The 20294-nt window shown below is 34.8% G+C and overlaps 1 protein-coding gene across 1 annotated transcript in view; it reads right to left on the reverse strand.

Annotated features, from left to right (window-relative positions):
* Positions 1-13244: 13244 nt before the first annotated feature.
* DCHS2 (dachsous cadherin-related 2) overlaps positions 13245-20294 on the reverse strand; it is a 290076-nt gene continuing 283026 nt past the window's right edge. Inside the window, exons 18-20 of the mRNA XM_060147145.1 lie at positions 18913-19199; positions 17841-17973; positions 13245-15871 (exon numbers count right to left, since the gene is read on the reverse strand). Coding sequence (XP_060003128.1) covers positions 13245-15871; positions 17841-17973; positions 18913-19199 — 3047 coding nt within the window. The remainder of the gene's footprint in view (positions 15872-17840; positions 17974-18912; positions 19200-20294) is intronic.

The following is a 20294-nucleotide window of genomic DNA, read 5'->3' on the forward strand; positions in this document are numbered from 1 at the left end:
CCAGCAAACTCTGCTCTGTGAAATAGCACTTAAAGCTGGTAAATTTATGCTTTAGCTTTATAAATTAGTTTTATAAGTGGACATGCAATGTGAAAAACTGCATCTAAATTGTGTTATGGTGATAGACATCTGTTCATTTCAGGAATTGGCCTTTTTTCACCAGGTGTTTACCAATCACACGGTCCTACGTCTCAACACAATGTTGAACATGGGGCCAGAGAATCCATCCTCCTGAACATTGTGATTGCAAAATGTTTTTTAGTCAAACTTATCACTCATGTCCCTTATTGCTTCTGGATTCTGACTCTTGGAGATTTTTCCATTCTAGTTTATAAAAGTATACGGTAGGGTTTTCCTCTAGTATTTACTTGTATTTGTTTGTATGGCTTATCCTGGTGTGTAGTATGAAGAATAGATCGATCTAATCTTTTTTCCACGTGGCTCTCTAGTTATCCCAACCCGACTTCAAACGTCTTTCCTTCACTAATTTGATATGCTGCCTGTAATCTATGTTATATTTCCATATACTCAGTTCTTTGAATGTAATGTGTCATTTCTCTTTGAATGTTTTTAATATTTTTCCATTTGTTTTACAGCAATGTGTCTGATTATGGTTTTCTTTTTATTTATCATATTTGGGGTTTCTAGCATATTTTGAATTGTGATTTAATGTCAGTTTTGGGAGATTCTCAGCCACCATCTTTTTCAAATATTGCTTCTGGCCTATTCTTTCCTTTCTCCTTTTGGGATTTCAATTACACATATGTTAGACCTTTAAACCACATTCCATACATCTTTTATTCTCTTTTCAGTATTTCCCAAACATCCCTCTGTGTTTTAGTCTATATATTTTCTTTTGATTTATCTTCTAATTTACTAATACTCTCTTCATCTTTGTCTGATCTGATGTTAAACATACTTATTGAGTTCTTTAAACATACTTATTGAGTTCTTTATTTCAAATATTGTATTTTTAACAACTATATTGAGATATAGTTCATGTACTATACAGTTCACTTACTTAAAATGTCTAATTCAATGATTTTTAGTATCTTCACAAAGTTATATGACCATCACCACAATCAAATTTAGAACAATTTGATGACTCCATAAAGAAACCCCATACTCATTAGCAGTCACTCCCCATCTTCTCCCAACACTCCTATCCCTAGGTTCTGCTAATCTGCTTTCTGTCTCTATATATTTCCTTATTCTGGATATTACACATAAACAGAATCATACAATGTGTTCTTTCATGACTGAATATTTTCACTTCCCATAATGCTTTCCAATTCATCTATGTTGTAGCATGTGTCCATACTTAGTTCCTTTTAATTGCTGAATAATATTCCACTGTGTGGATATACATTTGATTTATCTATTTATCAGTTAATCGACATTTGTGTTATTTCCACTTTTAGCTATTATGAATAAAGTTGCTATGAACATTCATGGGCAAGTTTTTGTATGAACATAACTTTTCATTTCTCTTGGGTATACACCTAGGAGTGAGATTGCTGGGTAATTATGGTAACTCTATGTATGTTTAAATTTTTGAAGAACTCCTGGACTGTTTTTCATAGAGACTGCCCGATTTTACATTCCTATTAGCAATATATGAGAATTCCAATTTCTCCACAACCTCACCAACTCTTGCTATTATCTGTATTTTTTATTATAGCCATCCTAGAGAGTGTGAAGTAGCAGTCGTACTTTATAGTTTAGAATTACCTTTTTCTTTTTTATACTTTAAAGATAGTTTTTTATAGTTTAGTTTATAGTTGTTATAGTTCAGTTTTCTCCTGAAGTTCTCCATATGGCATCTAATTTCTTGAAGAGTTATTTAAAGTCCATGTGGGATAATGCCAATATATGGATCTCTTGTATGTCTGTTTTCTTTCAGTTTTTTTTTTCTTTTTTTTTCTTTTTTTTTTTTCGGTACGCGGGCCTCTCACTCCCGCGGCCTCTCCCATTGCGGAGCACAGGCCCAGTGGCTATGGCCCACGGGCCCAGCTGCTCCGTGGCATGTGGGATCCTCCTGGACCGGGGCACAAATCCATGTCCCCTGCATCGGCAGGCGGACTCTCAAACACTGCGCCACCAGGGAAGCCCTTTCTTTTAGTTTTGATCATGTATGCCTTTTCTTCAGTACATCTAGCCATTTTTTATTCAATGCTGGATATTGTTATGAATAATCATAAAGATTCTGAATGATTTTATTCTCTATAGGGGACTAGATATTACTTTTGGCAAGCAGTTGGAGTACAGACAGATCACCTACACAAATATGTAACTGATTTTATTCAAAGTTTGACTACAGGTTTTGTGAGGGCTTACCTTTTCTGATTTACCCCTACTCCTGGGACAGCTTTCTAGGAGTTCTAATTTATTCACTGATGTATTTATCAATGAGCCTCTCCTCCTTGGTAGGCCTTTAACTCTAATATTTGTCCCCATAAAATTTCCAGTAGCTGCTTTTAGCTTCTCAACCTTGCAACTGACATTTTTCACTTCATCTCAAGAGGGTTTGAGACACAGTCTATCAGGTATACCTCTCTGTGTTTCTGTTCTCTCGAGGCACATGGTTCCTCCAGTGTTCACTGGCTTGATAGTTCTCTGATGCCTCTCACACACATATACAAAACAACTGTTTCTTTTTCTCCTTATCCTTCTTATCCTTATTCAGCTTTTTACTTATTCTCAGCAGGGGAATTGGTATACAGCAAGTTAATTTATCATTACAGGAAGCCTTTGCATGCGTTTGGATTCATTTCTGGGTTTCCTATTTTATTCCATTAGTCTATCTAGTCATGTACCAATACCACTTTATTTTATTATAGAGAACTTTAAGATATATTTTTATATCTGGTAAGGTTAATGCACATACACATATACAAAAATACAGACACACAGCTCATAATTTTTCAGTGTTTCCTATTTATTCTTCCTTGTTTATTCTTCCAAATAAATTGTGTAACCAAGTTAGTTAACTCCAGAAAGAAAAGTGGTATATGTATTGGGCTCAGGTTAAGTTTATAAATTTACTTAGGAGCAACTGACACTTTTAACATTGAGTTTATTAAAAAACATCTATTTATGTCTCCTCTGTGTCTTTCAGGAGATGTTATAACTTCCCTCATATGAATGTTAGGTATTGTTTTATTAATGTTTTACTTAGATTTTTTTCTACTCTAAATGAAGTTTTCTCTTCCATTCATCCTCTAATTGGTTATTATTCATATATGTGAAGGGTATCAAATTGATGTTTGTATATTAATGTTATATCTTGCAACTTTACTGAATTCTCTTATTGTTTTCAATACTTTTCCATCAATTAATTTGATATTTCCATAAATACATAATGTAGTCTACAAGTAGAAATAGTCTTACCTTATTCTTTCAAATCTTGTTTCTAATTTCTTTCTTGTTTAATTCTGTGGACTAATTTCTACAATATTAGATTTTGGTGGAGGTAGTAGGCATACTGTCTTGTTCCTGGCTTTTGCAAAAAAGGATCTAGAGTGTCTCAGTTTCTCTGGGGAAGATACTGGCTTTTGGATTAGATGTAATTTTATCATTTTAAGGAAATATTCATAATATGTAAGTGTCCATTCATGACTACCAAGTGCTGTTCAGAATAGATGTTGTATTTTGTTAAGTGCATTTTTGCCATTTAAGAAAACGTTCATATTATTTTTTCTCCATAGTATATTAATATGATGAATTATATTGATGGATTTCTTCATAATTAATCATCTCTGTATTTATGAAATGTCTCCCATGTTACGATGTAAATTTTTCATGTACTGTTAATTCTTTTTATTTTCTTAACATTTTTAATGGAGTATAATTGCTTAACAATGTTGTGTTAGTTTCTTCTGTATAACAGAGTGAATCAGCTATACATATAAATATATCCCCATATTCCCTCCCTCTTGCATCTCCCTCCCACTCTCCCTATCCCACTGCTCTAGGTGGTCACAATGCATCGAGCTGATCTCCCCGTGTTATGCAGCTGCTTCCCACTAGCTATCTATTTTACATTTGGTAGTGTATATATGTCAATGTCACTCTCTCACTTCTTCCCAGCTTACCCTTCTCCTTCCCTGTGTCCTCAAGTCCATTCTCTATGTCTGTGTCTTTATTCCTGTCCTGCCCTTAGGTTCTTCAGAACATTTTTTTCTTTCTTTTTTTTTTTTAGATCCCATATATGTGTGTTAGCATACGGTATTTGTTTTCCTCTTTCTGACTTACTTCACTCTGTATGACAGACTCTAGGTCCATCCACCTCACTACAAATAACTCAATTTCATTGCTATTTATGGCTGAATAATATTCCATTGTATATGTGTGCCACATCTCCTTTATCCATTCATCTGTTGTTGGACATTTAGGTTGCTTCCACGTCCTGGCTATTGTAAATAGTGTTGCAATGAACATTGTGGTACATGACTGTTTTTGAATTATGGTTTTCTCAGAGTATATGCCCAGTAGTGGGATTGCTGGGTCGTATGGTAGTTCTATTTTTATTTTTTTAAGTTACTGTTCTCCATAGTGGCTGTATCAATTTACATCTCACCAACAGTGCAAGAGGATTCCCTTTTCTCCACACTCTCTCCAACATTTGCTGTTTGTAGACTTTTTGATGATGGCCATTTCATGTACAGTTAATTCTTTTTAATAATATTTTAATTAATAATTGCATACGTATTTATAAGTGAAAATAGACTATTTTTCTGTTTTGTACATTATTTTTCAGGTTTTGATATTAATTCTATATTAAATCCATTATTTTCCTTACTTTTGCATGTTTTGGAATAGTTTAAATAGCATTTGGATGACCTAATCATCATAGGTTTTGTAAAATTTTACTATAGAAATATCTGTGGGGAAGATTCTTTACATCTTTATTTAATCTTTTAAGTTCATTCTGTTTAGACTATATTTACCTGGGTCAATTTTGGTAATTGTATTTTCCTAGAAAATTATTTATTTCTTTTAGAGTTTCAAATGAATTTGTATAGAGTTTGCAGAAAAGTCTCTTTTGATTTACCTTCTTTCTTTTGACAGCTATCATTACTCCCTCTTTGTTTCTTATTTTGTATATTATTTTCTAGTTTTATATGCTATTTTCTTGTTTTGTATTTTCTCACGTTTAACTGATTTAATTTAGTTGATTTTTAAAGACCCAGATTTATTTATTCATAAGCTCCATGGGTATATTTTTGTTTGTTTTATGGCTCAGTAATGTCTTGTTTTACCTTTAATTTCTTCTACTTTCTAATTCTAATACCATTTACTCCCAATTTGGACCTATAAGGCAGTTGACAACCATTCTATTTCCATGTGCTCTTCCTTTCTTTCCCCATTTTTAAAGTTGTAATTTAAAAACATTGTCAGAGCATATATTAAATATATATTCAATAATATGCTACCACCTTTATATTCACTATCAGCTCTACATTTAAATATATTTAATATCTTTATGGTGAACCTTTCTCAGAATTCATTCCCTAGTTGATTCTTTAGAAATATTCCTTGAGATCTTGCACATTCACAGCCTCATTGATGATATATGTATACTTAAAGGTAAGTTTATCTAGATACAAACTTTTGGCTTACATTTTCTTCAAGTATCTTAAATATACTACCCCACAGTCTTCGGCTTAAAATACTGTTGTTGAAAAGTAAGTCAATCTCTTCACCTTGTAAGTCACTTGGCTTTTTTATCTGGAAGCCCAAAGGATATATTATTTCTCTTTAAAGCACAATAGATTTAAAATTTCTATGTTAGTATTAACATGGGTTGATTTTTCCATGGTATACATTTTCAATATGTAAATTCAAATTTTGTTTTATGTCTGGAAAGTGTTATTGAATTATAATTTTTCTGCTTTCTTTAGTTTTCTTCTTAAGGAATGAAATTTATACACACATTGAATCATTTTTTCCAGTCTGCTAAATCTATCATCTCTAATTCTTTTACTCATTTTAAAAAATTCTGTTTGATTTTTTCCCATTTTTTTCTTTTCATTCTTTTTCTCTTACTATCATTTCATTAGTATCTATTAACTTTTTGTTCCTTCTAGTTTAATCTTCTGATTTTTTCTTTTATTTTAATTATTCATTTAGCTCTTTCTTTTAACGTCTTTTAGCTAGTCTTTTCTGATTGATTATGCAAACTTTACAGTGTTTTAAAAAGTGTTTTATTAATTTCTTTTACCTAGTTTTGAAATATTAAGTCACAGTTTTCTTTGGCCTTTTAGCTATAATTATTCTAGTGTGTCTTCACTGTCCATTGTTACATCATTCAGAGAATTAGTCTTTTTGCTTACAATATATTTTATACTGCAATTATTTTCTGTTACTCATGTTTTATTGAGATGAATTTTCCTTATTTTAGAACGTTACCATATAGGGGTGATGACAGACCAGAATAGCTTTCCTAGATTCATGGTTCTAGGACCCCCATCTTCTCTTGTTTCTGCAAATTATTTATAAATAAGAGTGTTTTTGTATCTTCTAGTTTCTCTGGTCCCCTTTCCCCCTTTGTACCTAGGACTTCTTTCCCTTTACTATTCATATGAATTTGAATTCTACTTTCAGGAGAGTTGGTGTGGCAACTTTTAGAAGGCAGTTTGTGTGCCTTTTAGAAGGCAATTTGCTTGTGTATTTCTGAAAGCTCTGAGGACTTGGACACACCAGCATAGTCTAATTTCACTTTAGTCTTTCTACATTCATCTACAAAGTGGGTGTTCTGTAACCCTTTCCCAGTTTTGACAGTTATTCTTAGACCTGCCTTCTAGGTTTCTCTTCCAAGGATAGATCTTTCTTGCATAGGCATGTACTTGTTGGAGATTCCTGGTTCTCTGGCAGAAAGTTGGAAATTCCTCCTTTGCTCCTCGCTGCTACTGCTAATAATTGGTGTTTTTGTTTTGCTTGCTTATATTATAGAATTTGTAGGAATGACTTCACTTGTTCTGTTTCGTAAGGTCATTTGAGAATATTTAAAATCTACACTGATGTTGCTATCTTGCACTAACCAGAACGTAAACCGCTTTCCCTACTTGGATTTTGGAAAATCAAACTCTCCTGATTTTCTATTCTTTCTCACTAGTTGTTTTTCTCTGGGATTTATTTGCTGGATCTTCTTTATTTTTTGATCTCTTGGTAAGGACCAAGAGTTAGTCTTGGGATCTTTTCTCTATTTACATTTACTCCTCACTGATCTCATCCAGTTGACTTTAAATAATATCCATAATCTGATGACTGCAATTTTTCTCTATTGCCCTAAATTCTCTCTTAAGCCCTGGACTCATGTCTAGCTTTCTCCATACCCATATCCAATTCACTATCAAGAACTAGCAACATTTCCTCCGATATATATCTTGACTCTATTCACCTCCACTTATAACAGCCCAGCTGAACTACAATCATCGCCAGCTGAGATTACTGCAATAGCCAATTGACTAGGGTACTATTACTGCACTAACCTGCTCCCCACCTCTGCATTGGCCTATTTTTCACAAAGTAGCCAGTTACTCTTCAAAAATGTAAATCAGATAATATCATATTTCTGGGCAGAAGCCACCAATGACTTCCCATAACACTTGGAACAAAATCTGAAGCCTTTTACCATAACCTACAAGACCCTACATAATCTGAACTCTAGCTACCCCCATGATCTTATTTCATGCTACTCTTCCTCTCACACTAATTCTAGACCACTCTGGCTTTAGTTTTCCAAACACTCCAATTGCTCCTACCCAAGGTCCCCTGTGCTTGCTGACACATGTACCTTCAATGCTTTCCCCTCAGATCTTTGCATGGCTTATTCACTTCATTCAGTTCAAATAGCATCGTATCAGAAACCTCCCCCAAAGATTCAATCAGGATTGCACTGCTGTATTCCACCACAACCTTGTCAATGTCTTTGTTCTTCTTTATAGCTTTTAAAATTTTTTCTTCATATAACACTTAACATTACTTGAAATTGTATTTTTATTTTTATCTCCCTCAATAAAAAGTAAATGTTATAAATTCACTGGCTTTATCTATTCTCCTAACTCCTGTATCTCCAGAGCCCAGATCCATGACTTGTCCACAATAGGTACTAAGTATTTGTTGATTAAACCTATGAAGTATTTCCCAATTATCATTTCTCATAACTGGTTACAGTACTTTTTATTGTCATAATAAAAAGAAATACTTTTTATTGCTTTTATATTTAAAAAAGTTCTTTCCTACCTTTATTCTATGCTTTTCTTCCAGTCCTTATGGTTTCATTTTAAATTTTACTCATTAATCCAGTTAAAAATCAGCTTTGTTTATGGTATGAGAAGAAATATATCATATTTACCCCCTCCCTCAATTCCCCAGTATGCATTTATTATTGATAAATAATCTGTACTTGTTTAAAATATCACTTTTAACACATACTAAATATATGCATATATAGAATTTCCTTCATAAATTCCTCATATTGCTTTTATTTTATATTTTAATAAGTTTTGATGTAAACATTCTAGGCATATCTACTGAACTATATTCTCTTCTCTTATTGATAGAACTTCATTCTGCTAGGCATAGGACAGTTGTGGTTTAATCCAGGAACTGAAATTAAATTAAACCAGTGTGCTTAGTCAGGTAATGTCATTGTCTCAAACAATATGCTTTTGAATGTCATCTCTAACTTGTTTATATTATGTCTAAAACTCACAAGAAATGTATGTACATTTTAAGGAAGGGAGAAAGAGAAAACAAATCAGATTGAAGAAGGAATTACCTGGTCATTTGACTTTATCTAAGATATTCTATAATATTTTGATAAGCTCTTTACACTGACTTTCTCTCTCTCCTATGATTGGTTAAAATCACAGAACTATGTTAGAATTCCCACCTAATGAGGTCAAGGCTTATGCATCTCACCCTCAAACTATTGCCTTGTCTGTGCACATTCACATATGTACTCATTCATTCTAAGAACATCTGTATTTCATAATACAGGTGGAGACCAGGCCTTTGCCCTGAGGGTTTACTATCTAACAACAAAATCCATGTATTTAGTTTTCTAACCAAAATAAGGCTTTCTCACTCAAGAGATGCACTTGTGCATCTGCTATTTATTTGGTACACTTTCCCCTCTCTACTACTCATTTCACAGTTTTGGCTTAGCAAATATATTGGGTGAGATGAGGAAAGTTATATAGACCAAAACAGTAGGAAGTGCTAAATTGTCATTAAATAGCCAAGTGCCAAGTGTCTAAGAGAAAGAAATAGTCTGATACTCCAGTCATTTGGGGTTGATTCTTTCTAAGACTGCCATAATTTTGTTTCTAAGAGACAGATTTCTTTGATGAATATGGAATCAAAATAATTTATGTCACCAGAATTCAAATAAAATTGATAATACTTGAGAACAAACTATCGACTATGCCTATATTGTGGCTTAAAAGTTATATAAAATGTAGTATTTTAATATAAAATCCCAATTATGAAGCAAGTGCTCATTTTTAAAGAGGATGAGCTACCAGAAAAAAAGACTAAGTACTAAAATTCCATATTCTGTCCCAACTGCCTTCTGAACTTTCATTATTTGGTATGAAGTCACCAACTTAAAATTGTGGCTCTTGCAATGTCAAAGTTATGTAGAGTGGGGAATAAGGTAAGGCAATCATTCCGATTTTTTAATTCTTTAATTCACCAAAAAGAAAAAAAACCAAACCCATCCCACAACAAATTCAAGTGCTATGGTCAAATGCATTCTAGTTCATTGTCGCCTAGCTTTAGGTTCACAGCTTGATAAACCTAAATTTTCAGATGATGGAGGGAGAGACCTGAGAGGAGCAGATAAGGAGAAAAGAAAGTCCTTAAAAAAGAGATTCCTCAACAGGACGAACCAGGAAGGGCAAGTGACTCAGCAAAATCTTTACACTTAAAAATTTCTTTTTACAGGTCCTTACCATTTTGCCTTCTTGTATTTCTTTACCCATGCCCTAAACTATTCCTTTTCAGATTTGATCCTCTCTTTTCTCTTCTGTCCTTTGTTCCTTCTCTCCTTTCCTCCTTCTCTCCCTCCATCTTTACAATGGATGAAAGTTACTTTCAGTGACTCGCACTAGAATGCTTGGTTTGGGTCATAAGCAACACTTTTGCAACTTTCCTGGTCCTGGAATCCCTCTTGGACAGAATGATTATCCATACAAACTCTCCAGCTATGACCAAACAGATAGCTTTATAGTTTCGAGCTCAATGAAAATAAACCCAATGAGCTTATCCATGACATCATGTGAGAATCCACTAGCCATCCATATCCTTCATTGCTCTGAAGTGGGTTAACATCTTAGATCCTCTTAGTTATGTCTTGCTTTTTTTTTAACTTAAAGATAAGGTATGTGTAAAAGGTCAAAACAAAAGTAACAAAACATGTTTGGATGGAAATAATTTTTAAATTAATAATTAATTTTCATCACCATAACTTCTGGAAAACACAGAAAGGGGGACTCTGAAACTGAGGGTAAAGGTGCTGAGAAACACAAGCCCTGTCTCACAAGGACATCTATCATGGACCAAGTGCGCACACCTGTAAGCAGCTGGTAGTTTACAGTGCATTATAATATTTTTAAAGAACAGTTAAATGATCAAATCCCTAAAGATGTTGTATTTTTCCTTTTCTTTGCCTGGGAATCTGTTTTGGAAGCTAACTCCATGATTACTACTAGGACATGGAATTTTGATATCCATTTGGTCCTGATTTACACCAGTATTTTTAAGGCTGCCAACGACAAAGTCCAGAATTTCAGGCAGGCAAAATTCCACAAGAGACAACTGTCTTTTATTTTATAGCTTATGAATTTGGGGCTTAATATGATTTTCCACTAACAAGTTCTGTACCCCCTCCAGAGTGCTAAAGCTGGTGTGTAGATCAGCAAAGTAACACAGAACATATGAGGCAAGTTAATATTAAACTTGAAGGAAAACTGTACAAATTATATTGTTTACTTAGGAAAAAAGCACTCTAGTTGAAAGGGCTGACATATGATTTACTGCAAACACTTAACCAGCATGTTCACATTTTTACTCTCAACCCTACTGTAACAGTCGTTTGGCAGTGGTGTGGCTTTGGATACTGTATTAATAAAGTCATCAATTAAAAATCCACTAGATGTTGGTAAGGAATAGCTCTAAATTCTTCATGTCTTCTGTTTTTATTAAATGTCTAGAAAAAAATGCAGACTCGTGTCCAGAATGAGGAATAAAATCACTGGCAAATAACTTACAGAAGAGTTAGATAGATAGCTTTTTAAGCATAAGTAATGAATAACCTGTTTAATTAAAAACAACAAAATGTTCTTGCTTCCTAGAAATAATTCTGTTGCAAAACAAAACTTCCATGTATAATTAGAAAAGAAAATCAATATAGCATTTCTTCGTATGCTCAAAGGAATCTTTCGAAGAAAATCAAAGAGAGAATAAACATTGGAACGCTGTAATAATTATTTTCTTTTAGAAAAACCATGAAATCTTCTTCTCCGGATGCCATGAAGAAAAAGAGAAACATGCATTCATCCTTTAATATTTAAGTGTTCCATGCCTAAATCACTTTCCCTAGGATTCCAGGCTTCTCCAAAAACCTTCATGTTTCATACAGTTTCTAATATATATTTGATAAAATCAGCATAGGAACTCTTAGAATTATTTATCTACAAAACTAGATATCAAACATGGCATCCTAAAATGTTTTTCAGTAAAGAGACATTAGTCATCCCACATAAATTTACAGATAGGACTACTGAAAGAAAACATAAAGGAAATATTCCTATAGCTGAATCCCACACTAACTACTAAGAAAACTACACCAGATGCCCTCTAGAGTCGACACTAGAATCCTAAACTCTTACTCCAAAGCCTGGCCACGTTGCCTACCATGGATGACTTTTGGACCAGCCTCATCAGGATGTGCTCTGCTTTCTTGGAAGGGATAAGAATCTCTGACAGATTCTCAGGCTCACCAAACAGAAGGAGATAGCATTTTATATATACATATATATATATGTGCACCACACAGTACCACTATATTTCTGAAACCATAGTTGTACAAAATAGAATTATTTTAACCATGTTGCCAAACTGTTCCACCTAGTGACAGTTGAAGCTAAATAAGAGTACAAACAAATGGTAGAAAGACTTCTGACATCCATTCTTAACTTTTATAGTAGGAGTATTTATATAAAAAATCTTCATTAAAAATATATTGCTACGTTACTCTATGAAATTTATTATTAGCAAATAACATAATTTTATCTGAGTGAAAATTTTTAAACTGACATTGAGTGGATAAATTATTTCTCACCAAAAGTTACTGAATGTAGAAGAAAATAAAACGAAGAAATATACACAAATTAATCTTCAGAGTTTAGTGTCTGTACCCGTACCATGTTACAAGACAGAGCATTGAAAAAAACAATCATTTTATTTGTAAAGAAGGCCAAGGAAATACGTCTTCAGTGGCAGCCAACCACACACATTATTGCTTTTATCAATACTGGCTTTCCATTAAGATCATGCATTTCTGGTTCATTTAATCAAGAATAATTTTCTTATTTGGCACAGAGGTATGACAAATTTCATTCTTAATTTCTCATTAGATTTCCAAAAGACACCATAGTAAATTCAAATTATGGCTAAACTCCCCAAGTGTGGCTTATGGGGAAAATGGGGAAACGCATCTCCAAGTATATCAGATCTGCAGAAAACTGCTTCACTTTACAACTTGTTTATCCTTCCAAATTTCCCCTCTCTGTTACTTTTTGTCCTACACTCATTTTTTATTCAGTCTTTACTAATTTGTTTTATAAATAGCAGAATCATCAGCAGTAAAGTGACCAGAATACAGTATACTTTATTTCCATTTATTTTCATATAAACGTTTTGGCAGTCAGCCAAGTTCACTGTGTCCTTTGGAAATCTAACCATACAGAAGACCAGGTGTGACAGAATATACACTACTTAATATATACAAACCTGAGTCCTGAGAGCAAAACATAAAGGTTAAAAGACAGGGTAACTTCTCATTAAGACTGAAACAAATTCTCCAAACTTAAATGAGAGGGTTCTAAAAACCTAGACTAAATTATATCCCTCACTCATAGATAAATGAACCCAATCTCAAGGAGCTCACTTAGGAATGTTTTGTCCAATCATTCATGACCAATGGAGAGCAGGTGCTTGACATCACAATTGTTTTATATTTGAGCTTCATCTGCTGCTTTAGGTTCATGGCATGTACCACTCAGATGTGTTCCTAATAACTCTCCATCTGACAGCAGCGGGGTTATGGCAGGGGTCTGTGTGGTCAGCAGAGAAAGGGATGGAGAAAAACTGGGCGTCATGGCTTTCGGCAGAGAACTTTGATGATAGCGAATGGGGGAGTGTGGGTATTTCCGAAGTCCCTGCCCCAGGGTTATGGCTGGCATTCTTGGTGGAACAGCTTTAATCCCAGGCTTGGCTACTGCTGTTATCAAAGGTGGTGGAAAAACAAAAGATTTCTTCTCCTTTGGAATGCCAGGCATATGTAAGTGCTCATCCTTTAGTTTTGCAATATCATTAAATACTGATGCAAGAGGTTGGAACTTGGGTTCCCAACTGAGGAGATAATCCCAGTGATAGTTGCCTCTTACATCATGATCAGAGTTTCTCTGGGTTGAAAGAGCTGCGCATCCTGCTTCCTGATCACCTGAAATAAAGACGGCCTCTTTTCTGACATCAGCCAGGATGCCCACTTTTCCCTCTCTCTTCTTTAGAGGCTGGAGTAAGATGTTATTTTGAACATAGGTAGTGCCACAGCCCTGTCCTTGATCTCTTTCCTCAAATGTTTGGCTGGTTTCTGCTGTTTCAGCAGTGACCGCCACATCAGTTTCCCCAGACAAACAAGAGAGCTGGTCTGATTCCCTTGGAATGCCAGAGTCTGGCACCCTGGACTCCCGATCACTCAGAGCTGAGTCAGAGTCCTTTCTGTAAGGGTGCTCATTTATCCTCTGGATTTCCTTATCTTCTGCAGTTTCTCCTTCCACAGAATAGTGACCACTGGAGTTTGAGTGCCTGTACAGATGTGCAATGTCTTTCTCCATAATTCTTGTTAAACTCAACCATTCAGGCATGGAGTCCACGGGCACTACCTCATTATCACTCTCATTAGTTTTTTGGAAGGGTTTCAGCGTGCTGGCATCCCTGGTCGGTCTCACACTGATATCTAAGGATGATGATGTTTTCTTTTCTTCAAAATTGTTTATTGCATCTTTTTGTTTATGTCTTAAAATAAGTACAATTAGAATGAAGACAAGTAACAAAAACACTAAAAAGGAGACAGTGAGACTGATCAAAAAGCTGCTAGCTGATTCTGTGGAGTGTTTTCCTTCCAAGGAAAAAGACACATTCACAAAAACAGTACAAGATGTAAACTTGGAGTCCGGTTTGGGGCTACGAGCAATTATTTTCATTTCGATGGTGTCTTCTTTGCTGACTTGACTTTTTATTAGGGGAGGGGCTCCACTTAAATAAATATTTCCATTAGTTTTATTTACTGAAAAGAAGGGAGATGGAGTTTCGAGGGAGTAAAGAATAACTCCATCAATACCAGCATCTGCATCTGATGCTTCCACTCTGCCAATCAACTGTCTTACATTACTCTTTTCTGGGAGGTTGAAAAAATATTGATCCTGAGTGAAAATGGGTTCAAACTCATCTATCCCTTCAATATCCACCCAAACCATTAAGGAGGCTGTTGAGTCACCCTTGTCTTTGGCCTGAACTGTGAGACAGTATTTTTTGTCATGTTCATAGTCAAGGACTTGCTGAGCACGAATATCCCCTGATAAGGGGTCAATGAGGAAGAGGTCATGGTCATGCGGCATCTCATGAAGGAGAGAACAGGGTGAAACTATAGAATAGGTCAAGTCTCCATAAGGACCTGTGTCAAAATCCAAAGCATTTACAGAACATATAGTGGAGAAAACAGGAAGATTTTCAGGAACAGCACAGTTCAAGTTTGGGAACATAAACTGAGGTGCATGGTCATTATCATCCAGGACATTGACAAACACAACTGCAAAAGAAAACTGCTTCTTTTCTTCATCTGAAGCTTGGAGAGTTAAAGTAAATTTTATCGTTTCTTCATAATCCAAAGGTTTAATCAAATAAAGAACTCCAGTTTTTTCTTCTAAGTGAAAATGCCCCTTCTCATTTCCAGAGATTAGGTGGTAGACGATTTCTGCATGTGAAGCCACATCACAGTCACTTGCTGAGACCACAGTGATGGGGCTCCCTCGAGGGGTACCTTCCTTGATGTGGGCATGATATTCCAGACTGCTGAATGCAGGTGGGTTATCATCCACATCGAGTACTGCTATTGACACAGTGGCTGAGGAACTCAGTGGAGGGCAGCCATGGTCAGAGGCCAGAAGGACAAGCTTATGACTGGCAGTTGCTTCTCTGTCCAGATTGTGAATCAACACCAGGTAACCAACTTGCTTGTAAGTATACTCTGAATGAATGAAACTAGTTTCCACATAGAAATTGTTCTGTGAATTACCACTGATGATGGAATATTCAACATGAGTGTTTTCATGGGTCCAGTCATGGTCAACAGTTGTAAAGGTGACAAGTGTGCTTCCAATTGGAGTGTCTTCACTCAAGCTAAGATTATAATATTCTATTGCAAACTCAGGGGCATAATTGTTCACATCTTGTATTTCTATCTCCACTAAGGTAACAGCCTTCAGGTCAGGAATCCCACCATCACTGGCTTCAACAAGAAATCGAATTGTTGATTTTCTATCCAGGAGTAAGACAGGATTGATAGTATATACTGTGCCTGAAAAACAAGACATAGTCTTTCAATGTTGTGAAGTAAAATTTTCATGATCATTTTAGTCAGCAAATATTTACTAATATGTAAAGATATCTGTTAGTTACAACCAAAGGTAACTCCAAATAGAAAATTTAGATTATTACATTTATACTTTTGTAACACGTAAGATTCAGAAATAATATTCACGGCATTCACGCTATTAAATATGTCTGCTGCTTGAAGATGACTTTGCCACAAGTTTTTAAACATTTTATTTTTATATAGTAAATTGTTCCATTATTACTCTTTAAAGAAAATGTATTCTTATTTGAATAACTTATACCCCATTCTACTACGCATAGACACATGTATAGAGACATTCCGGCATAAAGATATTTACTCTGGAAATGCTGGATGGCACTCATGCTAGTCAAATGAAAGTAGTAAATATGATAATGCAGACTTACAACTATTGCTGAATTCTAGAGATGCTTTTCCTAAAGCTCTTGTTTAATTCAGCAAGTGGATTTTTCCCCATTGATGAAATATGTGTAATACGTTTTATCATCTTAAATATAGAAATATATAATTTTTATAAGTATGTATGTAACGATGTTTTTCTAAGGAAAATGTGTCTTAAGTATGGTCACAAAGAAAGAATACAAAATGGTATCTTTTAAATGCCACATTTCAGTTTGGGTCCCACCATGAACTCAGTTGACCTGATAATATTCAAGATTTTAAAAACATTCTAATCAATGTAAAGTCTGTTGATAATGCATATCAAGCAAAAGTGTTGCCAGGATCGAGTGCTCAGAGGGATGACGTCACACTGCAATTTGCTGTGGCAGAGAGAGCGAGACAGAGAGAGAGAGGAAAGCCAAATTCTTGACATGTTCGAGTCCACCCAGTAATCATTCATCTACAGGCTGTGTGGCAACATTACCTACTTCTCCCCGTTACCATACTCTGAGGGCCTCATACTGGTATTTTGTGACTAAATTCTCCCTTCAGGTAATCCTGAGGTTAACTTTTTAAAATTGAGAATATAATTGACATATAACATTATATTAGTTTCAGGTGTACAAAATAATGATTCGATATTTGTGTAACTGCAAAGTGATCAGCAGAGTAAACCTACTTAACATCGATCATCCAGAGTTTGACTTATAAGTCAGCTCTCACTTGTGAAACAACGCAATGGTGGGTGGAGATGGGGAACACACAGTGTAACGTGTCCCAGCCCTGTTCTTTTCTAGCATGTGCTCTGCTAGGGACAGCACTTTGCTAATTATTCATCTTTATCAAATTTAGCTTTTAATGTCTACTTGCTGTTAAATTTTCTCTATACAATGCTTTACTTTTCTAACCTGAAATCCTTGCCTGAATGTATTTCACAACCACAAATGTCTTGATCTCTGATAACAAAACGAGGAGCCTTGGGAGACATCAAAGAAACCAAAACATCCTCAATTGTTTTCACTTAGTAGAGATGCTCAAATAATTTTCCTTTTTGTTTTTTTGTTTTTTTTTGTTTTTTGTTTTTTTTTGGTCCTTGTTGAATATGTGATGCTGTTACTGAACTTCTTGTACTTGGCTTGGAAAAAAAGCTTCTAAACTCTGGTAACATGAAGTCTTCAGTTTTAAATGAACCTCTTTGACTTCATTTTGATTCTTGTTGAGGCCTGGGCTAATTACTTCAACTGTGCTTGGTTGGCTGGATGAGCTGGTATTTACTATACTGAGGTCTCTGAACTTCTGTGCATTTGCCAGCATTTAATCAGTTCCTTTTGCTTTCCAGCCATTGAGATGTTGGAGAAGAGAAATAGCACCAGGATCTGCTACCACAGCATTTGACGTGAAGAGAAATAAGGAGGTGGTGTCTTTGATACCAGCGTGTGGGGATGGAGGTGGCACATTTGGAAAGGATTATTTCAGGCTTCCACCCTGTAACTCAAACCTATGAATGCTAAAGCCACTATAAATAACTCACCATTTGTAGGATCAATTGAAAATGTCTTAGAAGAAGAAAGGATCCTGTAAGAAATGTTCTCGTTGCTTTCCACATCTGTGGCCACCACGGTCAGCACTGCGTGCCCCACAGGCACCGATTCAGAAATGGTGACCTGAGGGGAAAAGAGGGCGATGGGCACTGTGCTTAAAGGTTGTAGCTATTTTTATGAGCAGGGTCAGAACCTGAGGCCCTTTTATTCATTTTGCTTATAGTAAAGATAGAGAACCTGACTTTTTTAGGCAGATTAATTTATAGAGTGAACATATTAAGAAGATTGTATTAGCAGTTCCAGAATTCAGAAAAACAAAAACTTTTAAAATTTTTCATTCAGTTTTGATTTTTATTATGAAAAATTTTCCTTCTAAAAATTATTTCTGTGTGGTAGAGGACAGCTAATGCATTTACTAATGTATTATTATACTGTACATTTTATAATTATGAGCATTGTATTATTTAACAAGCCTTCACAGAAGATCATTACTTAGGTTAGCTTCTCTCCTGTGTTTACAAGTAAACCTTACATTTGTTACATTCAAGAGTCCTGGAGCCCATATCCAAGTACTTAGGTGAATGTTATCATTGTCCTTACTTCTATAAACATATACTATGCTCTAAAATCTACAGTTTACACTGTAGAGTTTTGTTCATGATTTGTTTCTGCAAAATGTTAATCAATATATTCAAAAATACATGTCTAGGAAAGAAAAGGTTTTCTCAAATTAACTGCAGATAATCCAAACTACCTTATTGTCTTATTTGTGGCTTTGCAAATATTAGGCAAGTCCCAATTATTATGAACAACTGGATCCCAATCCCTAAAAACTAGAAAAATGGTGACATACTTTCATATGATGATTTGTGATACATACCTAAGAAATTGAATTGAATGTGATATTCAATTCCATATGTACTTCTATCCTCCATAATATTAAATATAAAACTCTCAGCAACAACTTAGGCAGTAAAAGCAGTGAATACTGTCTGTTTGTCTAAATTAGTGTCAACATTATTCCCTATTCTTTCAAGTTTCAACATCTCTTAAGTTCTCTACCTGGTAAGAATCTTGAGAAAATACTGGTGGGTTATCATTGACGTCCAGCACATGGATGATGAGTGTCCCTTCTGTGTGGTGCACCAAATCTGAAATTTGGATATGCAGCTCATATTCAGTAGCTTCTTCAAAGTCCAGTGTTTTCACTAGCACCACTACCCCAGTGTTCCGATCAATAGCGAACTTAGTTCCAGGATTACTCTCTTTGACGAAACTGAAGATGAAAGCTGGATTCAAATCCACATCATGAACTGATATCTGAGTCACAATTACACCAGGCAAAGAATCTGAAATAGTCATGACCACTGTCAGTCTCCATTAAAAGTCATCCTTTGAAATATTTTTCTTTAACAGTTCAATCCAAGCATTTTGATTTTAAGTCCAACATGATTTGCTATTTATTGGCATGATTTCTCATACAAGGCTCGTTATGAACTGAACAAAAACTCTGAAGAATTTATGAGCCCAATAAAAGTGAAAATTTACCAGTGAGTATGGAATTGAGGAAGTAGGGTATATTCAATTTTTATATTACACTTTTCATCATACGTTTATAACACAATTCCAGCACCAAGAAACATTCTAAGCCACTTATTTGTACTATATAGTTTCTATATCAAAACCATATATTAATGGGGATGTGGGTGGGAGGAAGGTTATTACTCAAAACATTAATACAAAACATAAATTTATGAAAAGTAGGCAAGATTTAAATGAAAATATTTGGATGCTAAAGTTAGAAATAGATACTTAGTTCCTTATATTCATTTTTATAAAATTATTTCTTTTGAGTGGTACACACTGCTTCCTTCTCTTAAAATCTGACTCTCAAAATTATAAAGACTATAGACAGTGTACATCATACTAGTGATGAAAACAGATATCTAATATTATTCACCACAAAAAATCACAAATAGATGACATGGTAAATGTCTCACATGTCATATATGTTCTCTAGCCTAAACTGCCAAGACAGGGACTTTGTTTTGGAGCTGACAGGTATGGTGCAGGTGGAAAGAAGATGCCAAGGCATTCAGAATAGTTCCACTGTGTGGGAGACTCATAATTTTCATGTTTCAAATTTGAACATTCTTGACATACACCAACCACACTTGACCCCTTTCGGTATGTTTTGATTTATACAGCTTGTTCTTGTGATATATTTATCCTGGGCACATTGCTGCATTTTGATTCCAGTGCATGTACTCTTACCTTCAGTAAAAGCTGGGAAAAATATATCCAACTGGTGAGAGGCAAAACTAGACAATTTTTTATTGGCAGAGTATTTTAGATTTTTAAAAATATTTGTAGGTATCCTTATATATAAAAATTTCTGGAATATAGCCCTCTGCAAGCAGTAATGTTTATAATTTGTTTGGAAA

Source organism: Lagenorhynchus albirostris, chromosome 4, assembly GCF_949774975.1.
Source record: "Lagenorhynchus albirostris chromosome 4, mLagAlb1.1, whole genome shotgun sequence".
Classification (NCBI taxonomy): Eukaryota; Metazoa; Chordata; class Mammalia; order Artiodactyla; family Delphinidae; genus Lagenorhynchus; species Lagenorhynchus albirostris.